Raw genomic sequence first — 24,316 nt, forward strand, 5'->3', positions numbered from 1 at the left:
AAAGTATTCTGTTATCTGCAGAGTGCTGAGGCAGTTTCTGAGGTATATGAAAGCCATTATAGAAATGCAAGTGTTCTCTCCCTTGTTCACATTTTCACTTTTTCATGTTTGCTCTCCTTCTCCCCCTCGCGCACTCTCATCCACACCGTTGCTCCCTTTTTATCTTTCATGGCCATTGAAGGATGAACAACATGGAGGATTAAACAAGGCTACAGAGTTAGGGCCTGGGTAAGATGCTAGTTCGAAGGGTCAGTGCAGGTTCGATGGGTCAAATGGTCTCCTTCTGCATTGTTATCATTGAATCCTTACAAGATAATGGAGCCAGACCCTGTATCCCCCTGTATGGAATGAACTGTTGGAGTAGCATTTATTGTGGCTAACACGTCTGTCAGATGATAGCTCTGACAGTGCTGTGTAGAGAGATGTAGGGTGATCGTTCATAATGCTCTCAGTCACATAGCCTGGTCTGATATCTGCACATACATGGTGTGTGGAGTGTTTGCCTGGTGCTGTGTTACAGCTGTGAGCTGTTTGGCAGACAGTCAACATCCTGAAGGAATCGCGGGCTTGGTCCTCATTATCTACAGACTGGCAGCCCATCTCCTCCCTCCAGCATTTAAACTCAACACGCTTTGACATTTGTTACTGCCGCACTGATTGCAAGGCACAGGATGGGAGCTGTCCTCCCTCCCAGGAAGTTTCGACGAGCGTGGGAGGGAGCAGGCGCTAAGTGCAGCCCCTGGCGTGGGACTGCGAACACCTGCTTTAATTCCTGGCATGTTCAGCATTGCCTCATGCCAGCTTGACAAATAGCGGGACCATTCCAGTTAGCATGGGGCTGGTTGGGAAGACAGAAAACTAAATAGGTCAGCACAGATTCCCAGAACATGTGTGTGGATGTATCAATCTGGCGAAAACGACCCTGGTAATTCTGCCCCTTCTGCCACATTCCTCCCTGGTGTATTGAGAAGGCCCAGCAGGCTCTGGGTACGAGCCCCACTCTGAAAACCGGAGCCCCCGAATCGAGAAAGAGGCCCCAGTGCAGTAAAGAAGGAGTGCAGCGCTGTCAGAGGCTGTTAAACCATCTGTCCGCTCAGACGGATAGACAATGTCCCACAGCAACATTTGGAGCAAGTTTCAGCCAATGTCTATTCTCCCATCCAACCCTCCCAAAAACAGATTAAACGGACAATCATTCCTTTTGTAGCTGGTGGGATCTTACTGCGCACGTGTAGACTGCCAAAGTGTGGCGCTACATAAACTGTGTAAAGTAGTCCGGAAGCTATTGGGAACAGGCTATGAATCAGTGGTGATGCAGAATGAAAAGGCACCTTTCTCCACTGCCAGCCTTGCCCACGGAAATTTCTGGAAGTTGCAAAATGTTTCCATCACCCATCCAGGAGCGAGCTCCCTTGAGCAGGAAGGCTTGGTCAGGCTGGATCTGCCCTTGCTGCTGGCTGGGTTAATACCATTAGCAACAACTGCAAAATATAACGGGTCGCCACAGAGCTCAGATTGCAATATCCCAGTACTAACATTAAATGTCATCTTTCATCCCCATTTGGCATCAAATCAATAGTTAATGTGGAAACTGTCACAAAGAGAAAAAGAATCTGACGATGGCACAGATGTTGCTGTAAAAATTTATTAACCCACCTTTATTCCCTTGTTAAAACTCAGCGTTCTTATCCTCTGTCTAGACTTCACCTCCAGCACTGAGACACACACTCCCAGCTCTGCCTAGACTTCACCTCCAGCAGTAAGACTCTCCCAAATTGACTAGTCTTCCCATCCAGCACTGCAACCCTTTCATAGAGGTTTACAGCATGGAAACAGGCCCTTCAGCCCAACTTGTCCATGCCGCCCTTTTTTAAACCCCTAAGCTAATCCCAATTGCCTGCATTTGGCCTATATCCCTCTATACCCATCTTACCCATATAACTGTCTAAATGCTTTTTAAAGGACAAAATTGTACCCGCCTCTACTACTACTTCTGGCAGCTTGTTCCAGATATTTTCCATCTCTGTGTGAAAAAATTGCCCCTCTGGACACTTTTGTATCTTTCCCCTCTCACCTTAAACTTATGCCCTCTAGTTTTAGACTCCCCTACCTTTGGAGAAAGATATTGACTATCTAGCCGATTTGTGCCTTTCATTATTTTATGCATCTCTATAAGATCACCCCTCAGCTTTCTATGTACTAGAGGAAAAAAGTCCCAGCCTATCCAGCCTCTCCTGATAACTCAAACCATCAATCCTGGTAGCATCCTAGTAAATCTTTTCTGCACTCTTTCTAGTTTAATAATATCCTTTCTATAATAGGATGACCACATTTCACATGGTCATCTCAGGTACCTTTAGAGGGAGAGTAATTATGAACAGATATTTGGAAGGGGTGAGACACTAATAGTTGTACTATTATCCTGCTAGATCGCTGACGGGGCCTTTTTTTAAGGAACAAAATTAATTCTTTCAATTCCAACCAGACTGTGTTAATTGTTTGACTAACAACAATTTAAAATAATCAGTTGAGCTCATAATGTAGCCATTTACACTTCTCCATGGCAGTACCTCAGCCAATCACAGTCACGTTGCTAACCAGTCAGCACCCTATTCTCTAATGTAAATTGTGATCATTTGAAATTTGGTATTCTTACATTTGTCCTGATGAGTACAGGATGAAAAGTTTCAACAGCATGTCTCCCTTTACAGCATTAATCATTCAATCGGGTAATGAAGTGTCTGTTGATTTTCCAAGAAGTATTGGAAGTCAGGGTGCAGTGATGATGGGGTTCAGCAGCTGTGTCCACCTGGGCAGTGCTTCAACAGGGCGATATCTTGTAACGTAGCCTGTCCACTCTTGTCCCTGCCACCTGCCTCTGCAGGTTTGTTTGAGTAACCAGCTATCTGTCTCAGTGATCCCACTGTGAAATTCTGAGCTGGTGCATGATTCCTCATTAGACAAACTTAGGGTGAGTGGTAATGTCAATGGGGGGAGGGGGGCAACCGCCAGTGTGGCCTATCAGGATGCTGAGTGCAGCCCATGAGACATTTTGTTCACTTGCCTATGTGAAGAGTTGTCACATTCCACTGGTTTCCACCTGCATAGTCAATTTTACCACTGGTCTGATGAAAGTGATTTACACTTAAAGCAAGGACAAGTGAAGTGAGGTGTGTGCTGTTTGCTCACAACATTGAGTGTGAGAGCCATGCATTCCCACTGCGCCCAAAGTGTAAATATTTCTTTTGTTTTTACCCTTTGAAGTTGATTGTTTTATTTATTTATCAATGATTAAGCATTTCTTTGGAACGCATTACATAATATCCAGTGTGTATTAAATTTATCTAAGCTTATTCAAGGGATCACGGTTAGTGAAGAAGCCTAATTTCAATCTTGTGCCCATTGAGATGAAGGTGGGCCACTCATTAGCCGAGATTGTCCCTCACTGATCAAGAGGCTGGAACTGATGTTCCTGAGACTGTAAGCAGTGTGGCAGATGTGCGTGTTGTGGGGGAGGAATTCAAATCTAATCTACAACAAAATGCTCTAGGGCTCAGGCCTTCTGATCTCTGGGAGTCATAGTCCAGGGAAACCCCTCAAAATTCCTCATGCAAAGACTGCACAGAAATTGTCTGGAAAGTTTTTACTTCCATTGCCCTGGGAACCTCTGATACTCCAAATTAAATCTGAGACTTAGGATGGTTCTGACTCTATGGGCTGAATAGTTACCCAGGAAAAGGAGGATTAAAACTACTTCTATCTCCTAAGTAACCATAGTACAAATTTTAATTGAAAATCCTGTGGCTTCTCTCAGCAAGTGTCCTTAGGACAGCTGGAGACTCTGGAGGGAGAGTGAAAGGGGTTTGAATCAATACTAGCAGTGTGTAGTAATGTTACCACTCAGCCTAATCAGGCTGATCATATTTCACCCATTGCTGGAATGAAGTCAACAAGAGTAGGTCTGGTATCAGTTATATTTTTAATTCTGTTACTCAGCACCTGCAAATTCCCAGTCTCTTCTCTGATGGTCAGGGTAGCAGATATACTGGCGATCTCTGTTGTCGTTTATTTTGGAGCTATCAACCATGTTCTGTGGTGGCCTGGCTCCGGTTCTCTCCTTGGTGTTCTCTGCTCCTTTCTATAATCAGGAGATGCATCACACTGCATAAGGATTGGACTGAATTGAGGAGGTAGTGGTATAGTGGTATTGTCACTGGACTAATAATCCAGAGTAATGCTCTGTGGACCTGAGCTCAAATCCCAGATGATGAAATTTGAATTCAATAAAAATCCGAGGTTAAAAGTCTATTAATGACCATGAAACCATTGTCGATCATTTGGTTCACTAATGTCCTTTAAGGAAATCTGCCATCTTTACCTGCTGTGGCCTACATGTAATTCCAGATCCACAGCACTGTGGTTGACTCTTAAATACCCTCAGAGATGAGCAATAAATGCTGGCCTAGCCAGCAATGCCCACATCCACTGACTAAAAATAGAATAGTTGGGTAGAAGTTAGAGAATGCAGAGAGGGGCAAGGATGAATGTACTTCAAACTTAAGTGGGAGTGAGAAGTAATGTGAGGCTTGACAAGATTAAGGATGCAGTCATTGGTTGTTGTACACAGGATATAGATGAATATACTACCCTATATACCCTTAGCTGACCTGGTTAGATCACCGCCGCCATCCCCTCTCCCTCTCCCTCTCCCTCTCCCTCTCCCTCTCCCTCTCCCTCTCCCTCTCCCTCTCCCTCTCCCTCTCCCTCTCCCTCTCCCTCTCCCCCGGATCAAATTTTCTACCTCTCTCAATTCAAATTCCTGTCTTCTCCAATTGTCAACTTTTGGATTGTCCCTTCCGATAGTGAAGTTAAGACTGTGCCAGGCAGCTTCTGAGCCACCCTCACTGTTGTGCAATCAATGCTAAAGCCTGAAGGAAAATTGTGGTTGGGTTGTTATGTTGAAGTTGGGCAGTACAACAGGTCCAAACTACCCCTGGGTTTGGCATTGCCCACTATCTTTGCTCCTGTTTAGAACCAGCCTCTGGGTGATTATCCCTGGACCCATACAGTGTATAAACAAGAAGGTTACTCTAAACCTTTGTCGGTGATTGGTCAGTCCAAAGGTAGATTATTGTGGACCACATTGCAGGAAGGCTGCCAATGTCTTCACAGAAGGTGTGGACACTTACTGGTGTAGTATTTCTGAGCTACTTCAGTTAATTGATGTGGACTTCAAGAAGCTGGGATTGTTCTCCTTGGAGGAGAGAAAGTCAAGGGAAAATTGAATAGAGGTGTTTGATTGTGAGAGGTTTTGAGAAAGTAAATAGGGCGACAGTGTCCCCAGTGACAAATTAGTTAGCAGAGGGCCCAGATTTAAGGTAGTTGCGAGAAGGTGCAGAAGGAAGACTAGATTTGACTTTTCAGGCAGTGTGTTCCAGATCACTGCAACTCACTGCATAAAGACAATGGAAGCAATAACAGGAGAAGGAAAGATTTTTGTATGGCTGTGGGGAAAGTGCAAGCAAGTGCTACAAATTTGATAGTTCTTCCAAAGAGCCAGCACAGGCACAGTTGGGCCAATGGGCATCTCCATGCTGTATGATTCTATAATTCTGTGAAGAAAATATATATAGGGGGATGGAAAGAGAGTTAGAGTCAGGGTTGGTCACTGTGGTGAAAAACTATTTTGTGGCCAAGTGTGGCAATGCTCATTGTGACCAGGTATTTGTAAATAATCCAGGGAGAGTACTTTAATGAAGTTATATTCACCCAGTCAACAATCCTCACATTGATCATCTTTAACATGATCCAGGATGTAAGGGCAGGCATCAGGTAGATAATTTTACAAATAAGTGACCACCAGACCATAGGAAGTTGTTCAACCTCAACAGAAGACAAGGGGAGCACAGCTACCAAGTGATAATACTCAACACACGGTACAAATATATACCCAAACCCCTCTGCCATCTCACAGTAACCCCACGCATTTACCATGGCTATTCCATTTAACCAACACATCTTTGAACACTGAAGGAGAATTTAGCATGGCTAATCCTCCCAATCTGCCATCTTTGGACTGTGGTAGGGACGGTATGAGCAGGGACTGTGTGAGAGCTTCAAGTTTTTAGTTTTCCAGATCACCAATAACCTGGCCTGGTCCCCCATGCCAACACTATAGTTAAGAAAGCCCACCAATGCCTCTACTTTCTCAGAAGATTAAGGAAATTTGGCATGTCAGCTACGACTGTCACCAACTTTTACAGATGCATCATAGAAAGAATTCTTTCTGATTGTGTCACAGCTTGGTTACGGCTCCTGCTCTGCCCAAGACTGCAAGGAACTACAAAAGATCGTGAATGTAGCCCAATCCATCTCACAAACCAGCCTCCCATCTATTGACTCTGTCTACACTTCCCGCTGCCTCGGCAAAGCAGCCAGCATAATTAAGGACTTCACACACTGAGGTCACGTACCAACTGACTCAAGAACAGCTTCTTCCCTGCTGCTATCAGACTGTTGAATAGACTTACCTTGCATTAAGTTGATCTTTCTCTGCACTCTAGCTATGACTGTAATGCTACATTCTGCACTTCTTGTTTCCTTCTCTATGAATGGTATGTTTTGCCTCTATAGCGCGCAAGAAACAATATTTTTCACTATGTTAATACATGTCATGTGACAATAATAAATCAAATCAAAGGAAACTGGAGCACCCTGAGGAAGCCCACACAGACTTCCTGGGAGAATGTGCAAACTCCGACATAGTGACCTGAGGTCAGAATCTAACCCGGGTCCCTGGCATTGTGAGGAAGCAGTGCTGATCACTGTGCCACTCTATCATAACTAAGAAAATGTAGGAACACATGAAGAAAATGATCAGATGGGGCAAAGAGAGAGACAGAATAAACACAGTAGCTGAGACATGACTATGTGACACTCCCTTCTGTGCAACCACAGCAAGAGGGAGAAAGTGAGAGATGCAGTGCCTTGAACCAGTAAATACTGTCCCCACCTTCAAACTGACAAGGTTAGACCAAGACTGAATAAAATTTCCCAAACCAAGTTATTTCGAGCAAAATCAGCCACTTCCCTGTAAATGCGATGGAAGTCTTGACAGGGTAAATTATCTCTAAACAAGTAACTCCCCAGAGAAAGGTGGCACTTATCTCATTGTGTTGACAGAGATTTGGGGAAGAGATTTGTGAAGCACTAACAAATATCTCCAGCTCAGAAACAGACTGTTTCTGATCTGGGCCTGTCATTATACATTGCACAGGCCTCCTCCCCTCCAGCTTCTCCTGCAACCCCTCCTCCCACATCCCTGAGTCACTCCCAGCACAATTGTCTGTAATTACCCTTGATCTGAGTGGCTCACTTGGCCATTTCAGAGGGCAGTTGAGAGTCAACCACATTGCTGTGGGTCTACAGTCACATGTAGGCCAGGCTGGGTAAGGATGGCAGATTTCCTCCCATAAAGGGGCATTAATGAACCAGATAGGTTGTTAACAACAGTTGATGATGACCATTGCTGAGATTAACTTTCAATCCTAGGTTTTATTAATTGGATTGAAGTTCCACTAGCTGTCGTGAGTGTGGAAACCTTTGGGAGTCCCTGTGTGAAGGGGGTTAATCCAAGACTTGTTGTGCTCCCAGACCACTAGCGTGCGTCTCTGGATTATTTATGCTGTCACCTAAAAATCAGGAAATTCTTCACACAATGGCCAGTCCATGGAATTAGCTGCCACGTAGAGCACGAACATGCACAAGAGCAGGGGTGGGCCACTTGGCCCTTGGAGCCTACTTCGCCATTTAGTAAGATCGTGGCTGATCTGACTGTAACCTCCCACCTACCACCAGTAATCTTTCATCGCCTTGTTAATCAAGAATCTATCTCTCTGCCTTGAAGACATTCAAAGACACTCTTTCCAGTGCCTTCTGAGGAAGGAGATCCAGAGACTCAAAAGACCCGAGAGAAAGAAATTCTCCTCATCTGTCCCAAATGGCAACCCTTCATTTTTAAACAGTGACCACTATAGAAAGTAGAGTCACCTTGATCCTGATAACCATAGACTGTTCTCCCATTTGAGGGGGAGAGCTGATGGGTGGTGATTTAACCTGGGGATCACCACACCTCAGGCAAGGGAAAAGGTTGAGAAGGCCTCCTTCATGAATAACCTCAGCTGATACAGGAATTGGTTTAACTCTGCATTACTGAGGGTGGCACGCCAGCACATTGGTTAGCACTGCTGCTTCACAGCTCCAGGGACCTGGATTTGATTCCCGGCTTGGGTCACTGTCTCTGTGGAGTTTGGACATTCTCCTCGTGTCTGCATGGGTTTCCTCCGGGTGCTCCAGTTTCCTCCCACAGTCCAAAGATGTGGGGGTTAGGTTGATTTGGCCATGCTAAAATTGCCCCCTAGTGTCCTGAGATGCGTAGGTTAGAGGGATTAGTGGGTAAATGTGTAGTGATATGGGGATAGGGCCTGGGTGGGATTGTGGTCGGCGCAGACTTGATGGGCCAGATGGACTCTTTCTGCACTGTAGGATTTCTATAATTTCTATAAGCAGCTGTCCTGCCAACTGAGCTAAACCAACTGCTGTAGTCCTAGATTCTCCCACAAAAGAAACATCCTTTCTATGTCCACCCTGTCAAGAGGGGGAGATGCTAAATCCTTAGAATAATCACATGTGGAAAATGTTGGGATCTCTCTAGAGTATGATGGGCTGAATGGCCTTCCTGATCAGTAATGATAGTGCAATTTAGCAGCTCTAATGAGGCATCCCGCTTTCCATATGGGAGAGCCATGGAGTTAAAACTTTGTGATTTTTTTTGGATTCTGACAACAGTGCGATGGACTCAGCGGGAAGGAGTCTATCGCCTTCTATTTTTACTAGGAGCAGCTGAGGTGTTACAGTGAAAGGATGAGATACTCAGAGGAACACAGCTCTCCAGCAGTCTCTGTAATGGAGTGCGACAGCCCTGACCTCTGGGACTGAGTGGCTCTGCTGTTAATGGGTCTCGATTCAAAGTTTTGCCCAAGACTGTCAAGCACTGCTGTTCTTGCCATTTAAGGACCCGTCATACAAGATTAACCCCTTCCACTCAGCATCTGTCAAGGGTTGTGGCATCATTTCTAAGATGCAGGTCAGCCATGATTCAGTTGAGTGACAAAACAGGCTCAAAGGCAAATGCCCTATGCCTGTTAAAGGAACATAGCAACAGGAGTAGGCCATTCAGCCCCTCAAAACTTTTCTGCCATTCAATGAGATCATGGCTGATCTGTGGCCTAACTCCAATCACCTGCCTTTGCCAGACATTCCTTAATATCTTTGCTTAAACAAAAATTTATCTATCTCAGAATTAAAGATAGCAACTGATGTAGCATCAACTGGAAGAGCATTCCAAACACCTACCACCCTTTGTGTGTGGAAGTGCTTCTGAACATCTCTCCTGAATGGTCTGCTCTTAATTTTGGGGCTACGCTACCTACTTCTAGAATCTCCAACCAGTGGAAATAGTTCATCTTCATCTACTCTGTCTTTTCCTGTCAGTATCTTGAAGACTTTGATCAGATCACTCTAAACCTAAATTCTAGAGAAAAAGGGTCCAATTTGTATAATCTCTCCTCATAACTTAACATTAAGTCCAAGTATCATTCTTGTAAACCTGGGCTGCACTCCCTCCAGGCCACTAGGATGAAGTAGAAATGATCAAAAGCTTCAAGATTTTAGGTGTCCAGAACACCACCAACCTGTCCTGGTCGTTCCCCCCCCCCCACCATGCCAACACTATAGTTAAAAAGCCCACCAATGCCTCTACTTTCTATTGATTAACAGAAGTCAAGGCCTCTGTACCTATTCTTGTTTTCTTAATGCTGCCCATCTGTCGAAACCCATCCAGAACACAAAACCAGCCAGATCATCGTGCACTTCTAATTCTGGCCTCTTCTGCTTACACAATACCTTCACACCACCACTGGTGGCTGTGTCTTCAGCTACGTCAACTCTGAGCGCTGGAATTTTCTCACAAAAGCTCTCTGTCTCGCCCTCCCTCCTTAAGGTGCTCCTTGTTTATAATTTACATAGATGATTTGGAGTTGGGGTCCAAGTGTAGTGTTAAAGTTCGCAGTTGGCACTAAGATGAGTAGCAGGACAGTGTGTAGAGGATGCTGAAAGTCTGCAAAGGGATATAGATAGTTTAAATGAGTGGGCAAGCGTCTGGTAGATGGAGTACAATGTTGGTAAATGTGAGGTCATCCATTTGGTAGAAATAACAGAAAAATGGACTATTATTTAAATGGTAAAAAATTGCAGCATGCTGCTACGCAGAGGGACCTGGGTGTCCTTGTGCAGGAATTGCAAAAAGTTGGTTTGCAGGTGCAGCAGGTAACTAAGAAGGTAAATGGAATTTTGTCCTTCATTGCTAGAGGGATGGAGTTTTAAAAACAGCAAAGTTATGTTGCAGCTGTGTTAGGTGCTGGTGAGGCCACGCCTGGAGTATTGTGTACAATTTCGGTCCCCTTGAGAAAGGATATCCTGGCACTGGAGTGGGTGCAGAGGAGATTCACTAGGTTGATTCTGGAGTTGAGAGTGTTGGCTTATGAGGAAAGACTGTGTGTATACTGAGGCTATACTCATTTGAATTCAGAAGAATGAGGGGGGATCTTCTAGAAACATTTTAAGTTCTGAAGGGAATATTTAAGATAGAAGCAAGGAGGTTGTTTGCACTGGCGGGTGAAACTAGAACTAGGGAGCATGACCTCAAAATAAGGGGGAGCAGATTTAGGACTGAGTTGAGGAGAAACTTCTTCACCCAAAGGGTTATGCATCAGTGGAATTCCCTCCCAGTGAAGCAGTTGAGGCTACCTTGTTGAATATTTTTAAGGCAAAGAAAGAAGAGATTTTTGAATAGTAAAGGAATTGAGGGTTATGGTGAGTGGTGGGTAAATGGAGCTGAGTCCACAAAAAGATCAGCCATGATCTTATTGAATGGTGGAGCAGGCTTGAGGGGCCAGATGGCCTACTCCCGCTCCTCTTTGCCCAGCTTTGCTAAGATGCCCTCAGATGGTTGTGTCGGACTTTCCCTGAAAGTAGTGTTACTCATGCTGACTATATGATTCTAGCTCGAATGGGCTGAGTGGAGTAGGTTTCCTTGGTGCTTTCCCTCACTTTCTGCACGCTGTGCTGCCTGAGTGAACCAAGTGTTGGCTGTGGGCAGAGGGGCAACAAGTTAATTCAACCAGGGCAGGCACATTATATTTAAATCAAGTCAGTGAGTGACCAGTCAGTCAGTGGTTCAATGGGTGGCATGTCATTATTGAGCACTTTGATATATGCAGGAGCAGGGGACTTTATTTCCTCAGTGACAGATTACGTTTCTGCAGCCAAGGTAATGGGGGAAGAGGGTGGACCGCAAAACAGCCCCAGGCCAATGTGCTTCATCTTCAGTCTTCTCATGTTCATAGCCCCTTATTCAGGCTTCTGTGAGGTCCACAGGAAGGCTTGGCGCACACAATCCTGCCAGCCTGCACTGATGAATGGCCAGCTCCACTGCAGTACAAAAGAAAGACCTTCCCTGACCTGAAACATGTGGAAACCTTGTCAGCTCCTGTCCCCCCTCCCTCATCAGCGAGGCTTTACTTCCCCCAACTCTGTGCGGCTCAGAGAGAGAGAGAGACCCATATGTGGGGGAACCGAACCAAATGGCAGCTGATAAAATGCCAACAAATATATGACTTAAGTGGCCTGAGAAGAATAAATATTTTGCAAATATCTCGGGAATTAAATCAGTCGATGTCCTAGTGAATACAGCAGATTTATTGAGAATTGTAATCAATAAACAGTTTATATGGCAGCATATAGAAGTTCCGATGGTGCTGGTCTGACGGTTCTGATGGTGGTGCGGCTGGTGTGATAGGTTTTTCTTATTCATTCAGGAGATGTCATAGAATTGCTACATTACAGAATGAGACCATTCAACCCATCAAGTCTGCACCAACCACAATCCCACCCAGGCCCTATTCCCATAATATATTTACCCTGCTAATCCGCCTGACTCTAAGGGTCAATTTAGCACAGCCAATTAACCTAACCCACACATCTTTGGACTGTGGGAGGAAACCCATGCAAACACAGGGAGAATGTTTGTGGAATCTGCACAATGACCCGAGGCAGGAATTGAACCTGGGTCCCTGGCACTGTGAGGCAGCAATGCTAACCACTCTGTCACCGTGGGTGTCGCTGGCTGATCCAGTATTTATTGCCCATCCTTAACTGCTCTTGAGAAGGTGGTGGCAAGCTGTCTTCTTGAACCACTGCATTCTGTGTGGTGTAAGTACACGCATGGTGCTGTTGATTCTGATGGGCATGATGTGGAGTTGCCGGCGTTAGACTGGGGTAGGCACAGTAAGTAGTCTCACAACACCAGGTTAAAGTCCATTTGGTATTATTTATTTGATAGCACAAGCTTTCGGAGCATTGCCCCTTCATCAGGTGAGTGAAGAGTTTGGTTCACAAACAGGGCATATAGAGACACAAACTCAATGGACAACATAATGGTTGGAATGCAAGTCTTAACAGGTTATCAGGTCTTTACAGGTACAGACTACGTGAGAGGAGAGAGGGTTAAGCACAGATTAAAGAGATGTGTATTGTCTCCGGCCTGGACAGTTAGTGAGGTTTTGCAACCCCAGCAAAGTCCAGGGTGTTACAGATAGTGTGACATGAACCCAAGATCAGGCTGTCCTCATGTATGGAACATGGGTATCAGTTTCTGCGCAGCGATTTGCGTTGTCATGTGTCGTGAAGGCCACCTTGGAGAATGGTTATCCGAAGGTCAGAGGCTGAATGCCCATGACTGCTGAAGTATTCCCCAATAGGAAGAGAACACTCCTGCCTGGTGATTGTCGAGCAGTGTTCATTCATCCATTGTCATAGCATCTGCATGGTCTCCCCAGTGTACCAGGCCTCGGGACGTCCTTTCCTGCAGCATATCAGGTAGACAATGTTGGCCAAGTCGCAAGTGTATGTACCATGTACCTGGTGGATGGTGTTCTCATGTGAGATGATGGCATCCATGTCGATAATTTGGTGCGCCTTGCAGAGGTTGCTGTGACAGGGTTGTGTGATGTCGTGGTCACTGTTCTCCTGAAGACTGGGTAGTTTGTTGCGTACAATTTGTATCGGGATCTTGTCTGCACCTGTAAAGACTTGATTACTCGTTAAGTCCAATCATTATCTTGTAATTGAGTCTGTGTCTATTATATACGCCCTGTTTGTGAACTGAACTCTTCACTCACTTGATGAAAGGGCAGCGCTCCAAAAGCTCGTGCTACCAAATAAACCTGTTGGACTTCAACCTGGGTTATGAGACTACTTACTGATTCTGATGGGGAGGGTGTGCTGGTGAAGGTTCTGCTGGCAGTGGTGCTGACAGTGCTGGTGTTGGCTATCCCGTGCCAATGATGCTTGTTTCCTGATTGATGCCAACGGGATACAACTGAACAACAAGCATGACTGACAGACGATTTACATTGTCGCTGCCATGGTGAAATACTATTGGGTTTGCTGATAATGGATGTGGCTAATGGATGCTTTCCACGCTTAGTGCCTTTATTTTGGTTGGAGGTAAGGTTCCATCTATAAAAAGGTAAAGTGGGAGCAACATCATCGCAGTAACGTGTACCTTGGGCTACAATTGGTGATAAGGGCACTATTTGCACTCAGGATGGCATTAATGCAGAAAAGTGTTTATTTTTGTTGAGGGCTCTACTCAAACCCATTGGCCTATGACACAGTGTGAGTGCTGCCGTGAGCCAGTGCATTTGGACAGGGCTTGAAAATATAACCACTTTCTTCAAAAATGTTGCTTTCAAAAGGCTATTCCGTGACAGATTTAAAATGGGTAACTTGTTGCAGCTTTACTAAGACAGCTGAAAATGGGCTTATCACAAAAGACCTTTTCATCAGTATCTATGCAAGCTCATGTCTATGAGAAACGCGATTTCCAACAACTAGAGACAATTTTAGAAGACTGGACAGGATCACAGGCTGTACACAAGAGACAACATACCAACGCCAATATCCCAAAGAATGTTTAAAACATTCCGGTTAGTGTCCTTCCTCCCAGAAGAATGAGCAAAATGTTTGCTCCCTCGAGCAATTTTTTTTTAAATATCCAATTCAATCCAATCAAAGTCCAATTCAATGTGTCAGCAAGTGAGACATTCCAGATCCAAGCTGACAAGACAGGAAGTGGTGAGCCTGTCTTGACCTTGATCTATATGATCCAAGCTGATTGGAGTAGCACTGAATTTTCTCCAAGGCTTAATCTCATTTACATCTTAGCCAAAAGGCCTAGATGTCGCTTTAAAAAATTACTTCAATTGAAGCCTCAGTGTAACTTCATGACTTCAACCAAATGCAGAATGCCAAAACTACAATTGATCTTAGCCAAAAGGCCGAGCAAGATTAGCTGAAACTGACATGGCCAATTTGTTAAATCAGCACACAAAATAGTGGGAAAGTGATCTGCTCTTCCGACACCACTCTCTTTTGCATTGGTTTGGCCAATTTCGGGTAAAGAAACACTATGCAATGGAACAGGAACTCATGCCCAGAGTGTTCCAGGGAAATGAGGTAAGACTATGTCATGTTATTTAACTCATTCCCAAACTAGATCATATATTTTGCATATTTATGCATCACTTCAGTTCTTGTATCATTATTTGTAGTTCAATAGCAAATCTAGCAGCAATTTGTCAAGCAGAAAAAGATCAGGAACTCAAGTTCAGAATGACTGAAGGTGCCGACTCTCACTGGGGTACAGTTCTGTGGACCCCACTCCCCTCTCCTCTCCTGAAGGTGTTGACTCTCACTGATGTTGGACGTTCTGGTGATGTTAGTCTCTTTGGCCAAGAGAGACGATTGAACCTGGGACAGACTTTGGTCACTATTCATACATGTGCAGTGTCCAGTTAGGCTGTAAAATATTCAGTTGATTAATGTTCCCTGCTCCCGTCAGATGAATGAAGGATACTGGAAGTAGGGAATCCATCCTAAGTTCTTGTGCAGATGGATCGCAGCAAAAGTTGCTGCCTTTTGTTTGACTTTTTAAGGAGTGTTTGCTCCTTTAAATGATTGACTTCTGTGTGAGGAACATGCAACAGAAGAGTTGTTGACCTGAATACGAGGGGCCAACCTTAATTCTAGTGCTGTGGTATGTGTGATCACTGGACTACAACCCATGCACGTGCACCCCCCACCCCCACCATACGTGTGCACACAGCACCGTTAATCAAATCGCTTCACCCTTGCCCAGGTCAGTAGGAAACAGAAATGCTTGGTCGCAGGTCAGCTGGGTTCTCGCAGAGAGAGAGCATGATCTGCCCCGGTTGAGTGGGTCACACTCTCACCTCTGAACCAAAAGGTAGTTGGGTCAAAACCCACTTCATAATACTGGCTGGTGCTCCACTGCAGTGCCAAGGCAGTGCTGCACTGTCAGAGGTGCTGTCTTTTGGATAGAAAATGAAACAGAAATCCCATCTGCCTTATTTAAATGGATGTTAAAAGGTACACTGACACTATTTTGAAGTGACTAACATTGATCCTTCAGCTAAAGCAGATTTCTGGTCATTTATCTCATTGCTGTTTGTAGGAGCTGGCTTTGTACAAATTGATCACTAAATTTCTGAGATTATAACTACACTTTTTGTAAATGTTTTCTTCGCTGTAAATCGCCGTGTCCTGTGGTATTGGAAGCTGCAGCACAAACAGTTGTTTGTTTTAGCTTTTTATGTCCTTTTGCTTTCACTCTCTTCATCTGTCAGTGTCTTTTTCTTTCACTTGTTCCTTTTTAATTTCTTATCCTGCACTGGACAATGAGTCTTCGAAAGCAAGAAATGTTTGAGTTACCTTTGCATCCTGCACTGACTGGGGCTTGCTGTGCAGGTGGGCAGGGTTAGCGTTGGAACTTCCAGCCAACCATCCAATGGCATCTAAATACTAGAAGCAGGAGTGGGCCATTCAGCCCCTTGAGCCTGCATTAGAGGTCAAAGTGTTAGAAATGAAGTGTCAGAGGGAGCGTTGCAGGGTTGGAGAAAGTTACAAAGATAGGTTGCTGTTAGGTACCTAGCCCACCCCTCCCTGAGAGCCCATTCACACCAGCCAGCATAGGTCAGAGGAGAGTGGGACTTGACACAGGAATAGATACAAGGTACTAAAGGGTGTAATGTGTATGGCTGAGAGTGCACCAAAATAGATGAACAAGGATGAGAGATGATAAGCTTAAAGCAGAAAGAGTACAGAAAAGATTTACTAGGATGCTACTGGGACTTGATGGATTGAGTTATAAGGAGAGGCTGGATAGACTGGGACTTTTTTCTCTGGAGCGTAGGAGGCTGAGGGGTGATCTTATAGATGTCTACAAAATAATGAGGGGCATAAATCAGCTTGATAGTCAATATCTTTTCCCAAAGGTAGGAGAGTCTAAAAATAGAGGCGTAGACTTAAGGTGAGAGGGGAGAGATACAAAAGTGTCCAGAGGGGCATTTTTTTCACACAAAAGGCAGTGAATGTCTGGAACAAGGTAATAATAGAGGCAGGTACAATTTTGTCTTTTAAAAAGCTTTTAGACAGTTACATGGATAAGATGGGTATAGACGGATATGGGTCAAATGCACGCAATTGGGATTAGCTTAGGGGTTTTTTAAAAGGGGCAGCATGGACAAATTTGGCATGGCCGAAGGGCCTGTTTCCATACTGTAAACCTCTATGACTCTATAGTAGACTAAGGTTACAATGATAAGGTCGCTTGTGTTTTGGAGGTTGCTAGAAGAGATCAGGAGAACTGACCTTCTCTACTTTGAAATGGTGCCTTGGGTTCTTGTACTTCAATCTAAGAGGACAGACTATGGTTTAACATCTCATCAAAAAGATGCCACCTCAGACAATGTGGCACTCCTTCAGTGTTGGACCTCGATTTCCACCCGTGGTGTCCTGATGTTTATGGTGTTTAGACTAAACTCTTGGCAAGTTGCTTTTAACTAAAATGGAAAGTGATCCCACCTTGATATGAAGGTTCCAAATGATTGAATATGAAAGCTCCCTCGCATCTGGAGTGCTGCACACAGTTTTGGTCCCCATACTTGAGGAAAGATGTAAATGCATTAGTGACATTTCAGGTGAGACTCACTAGACTGATTCCAGGGATGAAGGACTTGTCGTTTGAAGTGAGTTTAAGCAGTTTAGACCTATACTGGCTGGCGTTTAAAAGAATGGGAGGAGATCTACTTGAGGTATATAAGATGCTAAAAAGGATTGGTAGGATAGCTATAGAATGAGTATTTCCTCTTGTTGGACATTTCAGAACAAGAGGACATAGTTTTAGGCTAAGGGGTGACAGAAATGAAGAGGAATGACTTCACTCAAAGGGTTGAGAACCTGTGAAATTCTCCATCCCAGGATGCAGTAGACGCTGGAACACTAAACAAACACAGAATAAGTTTAAGGGGTAGATTGGTTTTTAATGAGCAGCAGAAGGGAAGGTTGTGGGGAGTGGGCAGGAAGGTGGAGATGAGGCAGTGGTTAGATCAGCCATGATCGTATTGAGTGGCTGAATGGCCTACTCCTGCTCCTAGTTCTTATGTTCCTATGTCACTGTGTGATGAAACGTCTCTTGAAATTATTGCTGTTCAATAGTTAGGAAATGAAATGCTTTAATGTTTGGATAAGCAGTTTGCATGAGGTTTTCTTGAGGCTTAATGGAATATAAATTTAACTTAATGCACGATTCATGTTCTTAAAATTACCAGGAGTGTAACAGCAGGGACATTTGACGTCTGATCTTCATCTGCCAGGGCCTTTTTCTCTCTTAGGCAGCCCTGACTAAACAAGTGTTAGGCCCGTTGAATGCTGCTTCACTCAGTTTAGGTAAAACCAGAGAGAAAGTGCTGAGTTATTTCTTGTTTTAAAACTTTACGCATACCTCGCAACTCCCAGCCTCCTGTCCCCGTGTCGGAATACATCGTTCTGTCTGTGCCCTGAATAGAAAATGAACTGGCTTTTGTTGAACTTGTGAATTAATTAATTGCAGATTAATGTTCACTGAGACTCTAACTGGCATACGCGAGGGCCGATTTTACTAAAAAGATGCTAACAGTGAGGAGCTTTGCGCACATATCAAACAATTGTGATGCACTGTCCACTTAGTGGTGTGCTGTTTTATGTGGAACAATAATAACTCACAATGAGAAATGTATTATTCTACTGCTGGATCATAAAGAGTCAATGTTGTCTGGTAAACACAATCTCAGGGAAAGTAAAGTCTAATTGGTGTTTGGCAAAGTGCTTGCAAGTGTCAGCACCCAGGTTAAGTGACTGAGATACTTGGTTTTCAGGGTTGCTTTTCTGCTGTAAACAAGTGTGACATCTGGCGTGTGTTACATACTTTAAACAGTTGCAAGAGCTGTATCAGCAGAAAATGGAGCCATCGTCTAACTTGGAAATACATCAAGCATAGAAGCAGTGCAACTGGCCTGTGCTGCAGTGCTCGTGTTCCATGTGAATCTCTTCCTGCCTTATTTCAGCTCGCGTGTTTTTGGAAGCACATTTACAACTACAAAGACTGTCTGTTCTTTGTTTTATATCACATAGACATTTCCAAGAACAGAGTAGCCACATATTCTTCACAAGTGATTCTCACCAGCAATGTCCATGGAAGGGGATTAAATGGGGGTGCAGAGTGTAAACTTTCCAAACTCTCGTATGCTCAGCACGGTAGCACAGTGGTTAGCACTAGGACCTGGTTCGATTCCTGGCTCGGGTCACTGTCTGTGTGGAGTTTGCACATTCTCCTCATGTCTGCGTGGGTTTCCTCCGGGTGCTCCAGTTTCCTCCTACTGTTCAAAGATGTGCGGGTTAGGTTGATTGGCTATGCTAAAATTGCCCCTTAGTGTCCTGAGATGCATAGGTTAGAGGGATTAACGGGTAAGATATGTGGGGATAGGGCCTGGGTGGGATTGTGATTGGTGTGGACTCGATGGGCCGAAGGGCCTCTTTCTGCACTGTAGGGTTTCTATGATTCTATGTATTAAAATTGACTTTTTTTTTTCACTCAGATTAATACGGTGAATAATGTCAGTAGTACAGAGGATATTAAGCCGCCTCCCGGCCTGAGCGGACTTGGGAACATGAACTGTTACAGCCCCAACTCGATTGCCAAGCATATCTGTGCAATATGTGGAGACCGTTCCTCAGGTAATACTGCAACCTGTCTGTAAATTCTTGCACTGATCACAAGAGTCCATCATCAGCAAATATTCTCCTCAGAGACTGTGGTTATTCTCATCATTAAAGGCTCTTGCTTTTAATACTTGTTGTTGCTGCATCTTGTATGTTGTTCAAACAGGAACCAGGTTGGTTTCTGATCTTGTTCGGAAAACAAAGGTAGTTGTAAGGGATTTATATTTATATTGGAAACATTAGAAATAAAGTACAGTTTTAAGTGGGTTTGATTTAGTGTTTCTGGGCCTGGAAGGGTAAAAACCTATAGTTAGATTCATGTTGGACAAAGGCATTTATATGTCGGGGGGTTAGTTTCAATTCCAATTGTGTTTTCATTATGCTTGGAGAGGATTATGATGTGAAGAATAAATAGAGCCTGGCAAGGGTAGCAGTGGTTGCTTAGCAACTGGGGGCCTTAAAGTAGGAAAGTGTGTTACTTTTAACTGGATGTATTACAGTTGAAGATAATACACTGGGATGTGGACATCTCAACTGTATCAGGGGAAGCTGGGCATATTTCCCAAAGAACCAGATAACCGGAGAATTGGATTAGAAAAAAGACTGGAGTTTCGAGAACAGAGACCAAGGTATCGTTCAAGAAAGTTCAAATGGAAAAGTAAACAATGTTCCAGTTAAAAAGACAATTGCCGTAATCAGAATTAAAATGGGAAAGCGGACCTCAGAGAGAAATCAGAAGTTTGATGCCATTTTAATGGAATCTGGAATCTGAGGGTTAAAGCAATTGTGAACAACTTGTGCAACAATCTAGACAAAGAAATTCCAGAGAGGGAGTTGAAAATCCTGGATAGTGGATTTAATGTTAAAAGTGGAGTGGAAGCTTTGTTTAAAAGAGTTATTTAGGAAATGTGGACTAGATTTTCGAATGTAAGCTGCTGGTGGAAAGTAGTGTCGTGAAAGTATGTTTTCTAGGAAGAGTTTGGAAACTCGTGTGACAATTATCTGGAGAGATTCTGAGGAAAATTTCACAAACAACTTTGGGTTCAGAGTGGAGCCTGTGTTTTGACCACAGCCAATCTGTGTGCTTAAAGTAACGTTGTGTTACTGACATCACTGTTGTTTTAAAATATACTTTGTAATCGCGTTAGTCTTAAAATCTGTGTGTTAGGCTAAGGAGAAGTAAAGGAGTATTGTATCATCATCCAATTTTACATGTTTGATACATCACTTTTCTCGTTATAAAAAATTAATTGGCAGTCCTGTGACTCTGTTCCTCCACATTTTAAAAAAAGTAAAAGTTACACAGTTTTGAGCCAGGGTTCCATTCTGGGATCTTCCTATCCAGTTACAACATCAACTGGGATCATAACAATCTGGTGACATAATTGGCTATAGATTTTGAGCATGAAAGGATGCCATGGTAACAGACACGGCCTAAATGAGTGAACATGTTGTCATAGAATCACAAAAGGAGGCCATTTGACCTGTGTCCATGCTGATTTTATCCTGTTATTTGTATGTGGGATTCTTTGAGGGTGTAATTAGTAAAGTTAACCAAGGGGAACCAGTGGATGTGCTTTATTTAGATTTTCAGAATGCTTTCGACAAAGTGTCACATAGCAGACTACTATGTAAAGTTAAAGTGCATAAGATTGCAGGTAATGTTTTCAGATGGATAGAAAGTTGGTTAGCAGATCGGGAGCAAAGAGTTGGCATGAATGGGCCTTTTTCTCATTGGCAGGCAGTGACTAGTGGGGCACTGCAGAGATCTGTGCTAGGATACAGTTGTTCACATTATATATTAATAATTTGGAAGAGGGAACTAAATGTATTATCTCCAAATTTATAGATGTTACAAAGTTGGGTGGGAGGGTGAGCTGTGAGGAGAATGCAGTGATGCTTCAGCCCGATTTAGAAAGGCCAAGAGTGTGGGCATATGTATGGCAGATACAGTATAATGTCAATAAATGTGAGGTTATCCACTTTGTTAGCAGTAATAGGAAGACAGGTTATTACTTGAATAGGTGTAAATTGAGGACAATGTTTTGATTTGATTTATTATTGTCACATGTATTAGTGAACAGTATTGTTTCTTGCGTGTTATACAGACAAAGGACACAGGGAAGGAAAGGAGAGGGTGCAGAATATAGTGTTACAGTCATAGTCAGGTTGTAGAGAAAGATCAACTTGGTGTGAGATAGTTCCATTCAGAAGTCTGACGGCAGCAGGAAAGAAGCTGTTCTTGAGTCGGTTGGTACGTGACTTCAGACTTTTGTATTTTTTCCCAAAGGAAGAAGGTGGAAGAGAGAATGTCTGGGGTGCATGGGGCCCTTAATTATGCTGGCTGCTTTTCCAAGACAGCAGGAAGTGCAGACAGAGTCAATGGATGGGAGGCTGGTTTGAACAAATTGGCTTTGTTTATGACCTTTTGTAGTTTCTTTCAGTTCTTGGACAGAGCAGGAGCTATACCAAGCTGTGATACAACCAGAAAGAAAGCTTTCTATAGTGCATGTCAAAGTTAGTGAGAGTCATAGCAGACATGCCAGATTTTCTTAGCCTCCTGAGAAAATAGAGGGGTTGATGGGCTTTATTAACTATAGTGTCGGCATGGAGGGACCAGGTCAGGTTGTTGGTGATCTGGACACCTAAACATTTGAAGCTCTCGATTATTTCTACTTCATCCCCATTGATGTAGACAGGTATACGTCCTCTGCTACGTTTCCTGAATTCGATGACTATCTCCTTTTGTTTTATTGACATTATGGGAGAGATTATTGTCATTGCACCAGTTCATCAGATTCTCTCATTCCTGTACTCTGTCTCGTCATTGTCTGAGATCCAACACACTACAGTGGTGCCATCTTGAAAATTGTCAACTTGAAAATTGAGTTGAGGGGAATTTGGCCACAGTGGTGGATAAAGAGTATTGTAGGAGCATATTTGATTTGATTTATTATTGTCACATGTATTAACATACAGTGAAAAGTATTGTTTTTTTGTGCACTATACAGACAAAACATACTATTTATAGAGAAGGAAATGAGAGAGTGCAGAATATAGTGTTACAGTCATAACATTACATTCTACATGTGAGAACACAGCCTTGTGGGGCACTGGTGTTGAGGATGATTGTGGAGAATATGTTGTTGCCTATCCTTACTGATTGCGGTCTGTGAGTTAGGAAGTTCAGGATCCGGTTACAGAGGGAGGAGCCAAGCCCCAGGCCATGGAGTTTGGAGACGAGTTTCAGAGGAATAATGGCAGTCTGAGCTGTAGTCAATAAATAAGAGTCTGACATAAGTACCTTTTGTTATCTAGGTGTTCCAGGGATGAGTGCAGGGCCAGGGAATTGGCAACTACTGTGGACCTATTGCAGTGATAGGTGAATTGTAGTGGATCCAGGCAATTTGGGAGGCCAGAATTGATTTGCCAAAGTGGATTGTCCCATGACTAACCTTTTGAAGCACTGGACGATAGTTATTAAGGGATGCTGCCTGGCTTTTTGGTACCAGGATGATGGCCGTCACCTTAAAGCAGATAGGAACCACAGATTGGTGTAAAGAAAGGTTGAAGATGTCTGCAAATATCCCCGCCAGTTGGTCCACGCAGGATCTAAGTGCTTGTTCTGGTACTCCACGTGGGCCAATCGCTTTCGATGGGTTGACCTTCAAGAAAGCTACTCTGACATCTGTGATGATGATATCGGATACAGGTTCACCAGGTGGATGAACGGATGGAGGGCATACTCTCGCTGTCCTTTTGCTCAAAGTGGACGTAGAATGCATTCAGCTCACTAGGGACGGGTACACTAATCCCAGCGATTTTACATGCCTTCATCTTGTAGCGTGTTATATCTTGCAGACCTTGCCATAGTTGGTGGGAGTCTGTGTGGCTAGCTTCATCCGGTGCTGGCTTTTGGCGTTTTTGATGGATCTCCTTAGATCATTTCTGCCTTTCTTATACAGGTCACAGTCGGCTAACTTGAACGCTTCAGATCTGGACTTGAACAAGCAGTGGGTATCCCTGTTCATCCACGGTTTCCAGTTAGGACACACACGGATTTGCTTCTTTGTGACACAGTCTTCTACACACTTAATAATGAAGTCAGTTATTGTAATGGCATACTTGTTCAGGCCGATCACAGAGTTTTAAGTACTGACCAGTTCGTTGACTCAAAGCAGTCCCATAGGAGATCAGCTGATTCCTCAGACCAACGTTGCACAACTTTCTTTGACGAAATCTCTCATTTCAGTTTTTGCTTGTAAGCCGGGAGCAGGAGCACAGCCTTGTGGTCTGATTTGCCAAAGTGTGGGCAGTGATAGAGTGGCAGGAATGATAGATATTTGATAAGTGGATACTAGCAAGACTTTGGTGTCCTCATGCATCAGTCACTGAAAGTAAGTGCACAGGTAAAGCAGATAGTAAAGAAGGCAAATGGTCTGTTGGCCTTCATAGTTATAGAATTTGAGTATAGGAATTGAGATATTTTACTGCAGTTGTATAGGGCATTGATGAGGCCACACCTGGAGTATTGTGTGCAGTTTTTGTATCCTTAGCTGAGGAAGAATGTCCTTGCTAGAGAGGGAGTACAGCAAAGGTTTACCAGGCTCATTCCTGGGATAGCAGGTCTATCATATGAGGAGAGATCAAATCGGTTAGGACTATTCATTGTAGTTCAGAAGAGTAAGGGATATGAAACTTATAAAATTCTAATGGGATTAGACAGTATAGATTCAGAAAGAATGTTCCTAATGGTGACGGTCATAGTTTCAGGATATGGGGTAAACCTTTCAGAACTGAGGTGAGGAGAAATTTCTTCACCCAGAAGGTGGTGAATGTGTGGAACTCACTAAGGCCAAAATGTTGTCTGATTTCAAGAAGAAATTAGATATGGCTCTTGGAGCTAACAAGATCAATGGATATGGGAGCAAGGAGATATCATGATGTTGAATTGGATGATCAGCCATGGTCATAATGAATGGCGGAGCAGGCTCGAAGAGCTTAATGGCCTGCTATGTTTCTATACTTCCCTGAGCTTTCCCCACTGTCCCTTCCTTTTATCTGGTTCTATTTAATC

At 43.8% G+C, this 24,316-nt stretch overlaps 1 protein-coding gene across 4 annotated transcripts in view; it reads left to right on the top strand.

The window, feature by feature from the left end:
- The window catches only part of LOC145347962 (retinoic acid receptor RXR-gamma-A-like), a 191,930-nt gene that overhangs the window by 138,611 nt on the left and 29,003 nt on the right, over positions 1 to 24,316 (top strand). For all 4 annotated transcript variants that reach the window (XM_080195984.1, XM_080195983.1, XM_080195982.1 and 1 more), the window contains exon 3: positions 19,116 to 19,254. In XM_080195984.1, the coding sequence (XP_080052110.1) occupies positions 19,116 to 19,254 (139 nt within the window). The remainder of the gene's footprint in view (positions 1 to 19,115; positions 19,255 to 24,316) is intronic.

Source organism: Carcharhinus amblyrhynchos, chromosome 9, assembly GCF_965287045.1.
Source record: "Carcharhinus amblyrhynchos chromosome 9, sCarAmb.v2.hapA, whole genome shotgun sequence".
Lineage (NCBI taxonomy): Eukaryota > Metazoa > Chordata > Chondrichthyes > Carcharhiniformes > Carcharhinidae > Carcharhinus > Carcharhinus amblyrhynchos.